General features: G+C 46.2%; 1 protein-coding gene across 1 annotated transcript; it reads left to right on the top strand.

Moving 5' to 3' along the window:
• Positions 1 to 736: 736 nt before the first annotated feature.
• On the top strand, positions 737 to 2946 carry LOC123046618 (putative pentatricopeptide repeat-containing protein At5g52630). The gene has a single exon (XM_044470017.1). The coding sequence runs from the start codon at positions 743 to 745 to the stop codon at positions 2828 to 2830; it is 2088 nt and encodes a 695-aa protein (XP_044325952.1). The 5' UTR covers positions 737 to 742; the 3' UTR covers positions 2831 to 2946.
• Positions 2947 to 4231: the final 1285 nt, after the last annotated feature.

The following is a 4231-nucleotide window of genomic DNA, read 5'->3' as shown; positions in this document are numbered from 1 at the left end:
CTATGCCAACTCAACAAACACCATTGGAGACACATGTAGAGCATCTTTATAGTCACCCAGTTACGGTGTGACGTTTTGTAGCACACAAAGTGTTCCTCCGGTATCCGGGAGTTGCATAATCTTATAGTCATAGGAACATGTATAAGTTATGAAGAAAGCAATAGCAACAAACTAAACGATCATCGTGCTAAGCTAACGAATGGGTCAAGTCAATCACATCATTCTCTAACGATGTGATCCCGTTCATCAAACGACAACTCTTGTCCATGGCTAGGAAACTTAACCATCTTTGATTATCGAGCTAGTCAAGTAGATGCATACTAGTGACACTTAGTTTGTCTATGTATTCACACATGTACTAAGTTTTCGGTTAATACAATTCTAGCATGAATAATAAACATTTATCATGATATAAGGAAATAAATAATAACTTCATTATTGCCTCTAGGGCATATTTCCTTCAGGGACCTCAGGTCTTACATGTTAGGTCTGGCTGCGATATCTGTTTGGTATTAGGCCGAGGCTATCAGTGCCTCTTTATCAATTGGATAGGTGTAGCGACAGTTGTTGCTTAGACGGTGGCTTTATCTTATTATTGTATGACTTTGTAAAGTCTTGTGAGAATAATTAATAAAGTGGCCGCATGCATCGATCAGATGCAGAGACCGGGGTCTTCCTCCTTTCCTAAAAAAATGTTGTACTCATAAATTAGGACACCACCATTGGGGCCCAACAATCCCGCATGGGGAAATTCCGCGGCAAGCTCTCCCGCCCACCGGACACCAACACCTCACTCCGCCTCGCCGCCCAGCTCCAGTCATGCGGCCGCGCCGGCGACCTCCGCCTCGCCCGCCGCCTCCATGCGCGCTTCGCGCTCACCGGCGCCGCCGCCGCGTCTGCCTTCCTCACCAACCACCTCATCACCATGTACTCCCACTGCGCTGACGTCCGCTCCGCGCTCCGCCTCTTCCACGCCATGCCCCGACCCAACCTCGTCTCCTGGACCACTCTCATCTCCGGCCTCGCCCAGAACTCCATGCACCGCGACGCGCTCGCCGCGTTCGCGTCCATGCGCCGCGCGGGACTCGCACCCACGCAGTTCGCGCTCTCCAGCGCCGCGCGCTCCGCGGCCGCCCTCGCCGCCCCGGGCCCCGGCGCGCAGCTGCACTGTGTCGGCGTCAGGCTCGGTTTCGACGGAGAGCTATTCGTCGCGAGTAACCTCGCGGATATGTACTCCAAGTCTGGGCTCTTGGCTGATGCCTGCAGGGTGTTTGATCAAATGCCGCACAAGGATACTGTTGCATGGACTGCCATGATCGATGGGTATGCCAAGAACGGGAGCCTTGAGAAGGCCGCTCTAGCTTTCCGGGACATGAAACGAGAGGGGCTAGTTGGAACTGACCAGCATGTGTACTGCAGTGTTTTGAGTGCATCGGGGGAGCTCAAGGATGGATGGCTTGGCCGAACCATCCACTCTGCTGTAGTGAAGGCAGGGTTTGAACTGGAGGTTGCTGTAAGGAATGCGCTCACTGACATGTACGCTAAGGCTGCGGACATGGAGAATGCTGTTCGTGTTGTGAAGATTGACCCTGGAGGTTGGAATGTTGTGTCAGCCACCTCGCTGATTGATGGCTACGTCGAGACTGATAGTGTTGAGGAGGCCCTTCGAATATTTCTTGAATTGCAGAGGCGAGGAGTTGAACCCAATGAATTTACTTTCTCGAGCATGATCAAGGGATGTGCCATGCAGGCTCTGCTTGAACAAGGCGCTCAGTTCCATGCTCACGTGATCAAGACAACTATTATCAGTGACTCCTTTGTCAGTTCCACCCTTATGGATATGTATGGTAAATGTGGCCTCGTTAGTTTGTCCATTCAGTTATTTAACGAGGTTGAACACCATACTGATATTGCTTGGAATGCGGTAATCAATGTATTTGCACAACATGGTCATGGTAGGGAAGCTATCCAAGCTTTCGATAGGATGACCTCAAGTGGTATCAGGCCAAATCACATTACATTTGTCAGCCTGCTTACAGCATGCAGTCATGCTGGGTTAGTGGATGACGGACTGAAATATTTTAACTCCATGAAGAATGCCCATGGTATTGAGGCTAAGGATGAGCACTATTCATGTATCATTGATATGTATGCTCGGGCTGGGAGACTAGCTGAAGCAGAGAAATTTATACACGAGATGCCTACCAAACCCAGTGTCTATGGTTGGTGCTCCTTGCTTGGAGCTTGCCGGATGCGAGGAAACAAGGAGCTGGGCGAGTTTGCGGCAGAAAAGATAATGGAGCTTGAGCCAGATAACACTGGTGTTCACGTATCCCTTTCTGGGATCTATGCATCATTAGGCCAATGGGAGGATGTGAAGGCAATCAGGAAGCTGATGAGGGATAGCAGGATTAAGAAGCTTCCTGGTTTTAGCTGGGTCGATGCTAATAACAAAACTCATGTTTTTTCATCCGAAGATTGGTCACATCCACAGCAGAAGAAGATATATCAAAAACTTGAGGAACTCTATGAGAGGATAAAGGAGGAAGGTTACGTCCCAGACACACGTTCCTTACCATCTAATTTGGAAGATACTGCAAAGGAGAGGATTCTGCGTTATCACAGTGAGCGGATTGCCGTAGCTTTTGCTTTGATAAGCATGCCTGCTACAAAACCAATCATTGTGAAGAAGAATTTGCGTATCTGTGTAGACTGTCATTCTGCACTGAAGTTCATTTCTAAGGTTGAAAGCAGGGATATTATTGTTAGAGATAACTCCAGGTTCCACCATTTTGCGGAAGGGAGGTGTTCCTGTGAAGATTACTGGTGATCAACTCATCTGTCTTCTTTTGCATCAGCATGAGCATTCTTGAATCGCTGCCATCTGTCCATTTCACGATGCTTCCGTTTTATGTCACTATATTTGAATGCATGCTGTCAAAACAATATTGATTCTGGGTGAAATATGGAACTAAACTGCTATTTTGAAAAGGAATGAAAAAAAAGCAAGACCATAGCTCATTGGTGCAGGCCATTAACTGCCCACCAGTAAACAGGCACATACTCGTCAATACTTGCACCTGTGCATGCCATGAATGCAGATATAAATATGTTTGTGCAGTTGAAATGGTTTCTAGCTGTAGTTTAGAAGGCACAGTACCTAAAAGAATCTATTCTAAACGACTGCAGCCCTGTAAAAAAAGACGAAGCTCTCTGCAACCTCCACCGTTGGTTGGCTTAAGTTTTTAAAGGATTTCTGGTATGTAATGAACTCCATTGACCAGAAGTTCTCTGCAACTCCCCCATTCCACACTAAACACGTTCATGTTTTTTCAAGCTGGGTTCTGACTATTCGCCTGTAATTAAGCATATTGTAGTGGTTAGTAAAATTGGATGAGCACATTGCGAAATTGAACATTTTGAAGAAATTCCATACCTGGCCCTTCAATATAGAAGGAAACACTAGTAGTTGATTTAAAGAGCACCCCAGTTAGAGGACCAGCTTCAGTTGATAGGCAGAATTGGTAAGTCCTGAACAACTTTTCACCTCTCTCTAGAGATGTTTGGAATGCCATACTTGAACAGTTGTGCCCTTTGTAACATTGGCACCTCTAAAACGGGCGATCGCCCCTTCTTCGACTGCCCTTTTACGTCCACTTGCTGGCACAAAAGTGGGACTTCAGTGGGTAGATTGCACTGGATGCAGCATCCTCCATATCCCCTTCTTCATGGAGATCTATCATAACAGCATGGCACATCTGAAAACAAATGAATGATAAGATCTTTGACAGCATATCACCTAAGCATTAGGTCATGGGAACACCTCTTTGGGTTCACTCTTTTAAATTCATAGGGGAGTCTATGATCAGTCTCAGTGGCTCGGCCAGTCTCCTTGTAAATAGTTGATTGTACATTTCTGGCCCTCCTTTTATTGTGAATATTTTACATTTATCAAGATAAATATACACTGCTTGGATATTCCCTACTGCCTCTGTCAAAAGATACAAATATTTCGAGCCTGAAGAATGCATGCACTCATATTCTTTTCTGCCCTAAGAGCTTAAAAGTGTCCTGAAGCCGCTGAAACATTAGTCAAAATTTGCAAGCATGGCAGAAGAAGTTTAAGATGTTCACCAACACCTTTTTTGTTCTTTTTACATTTGACGCGTCGTGTCCTCATCAAATAAACGTGGGAACCTTCTGTATGCGCAATACCTCACTGTTTTCCAGT

Source organism: Triticum aestivum, chromosome 1A, assembly GCF_018294505.1.
Source record: "Triticum aestivum cultivar Chinese Spring chromosome 1A, IWGSC CS RefSeq v2.1, whole genome shotgun sequence".
Lineage (NCBI taxonomy): Eukaryota > Viridiplantae > Streptophyta > Magnoliopsida > Poales > Poaceae > Triticum > Triticum aestivum.
This window is presented reverse-complemented; position numbering and strand designations above follow the sequence as displayed.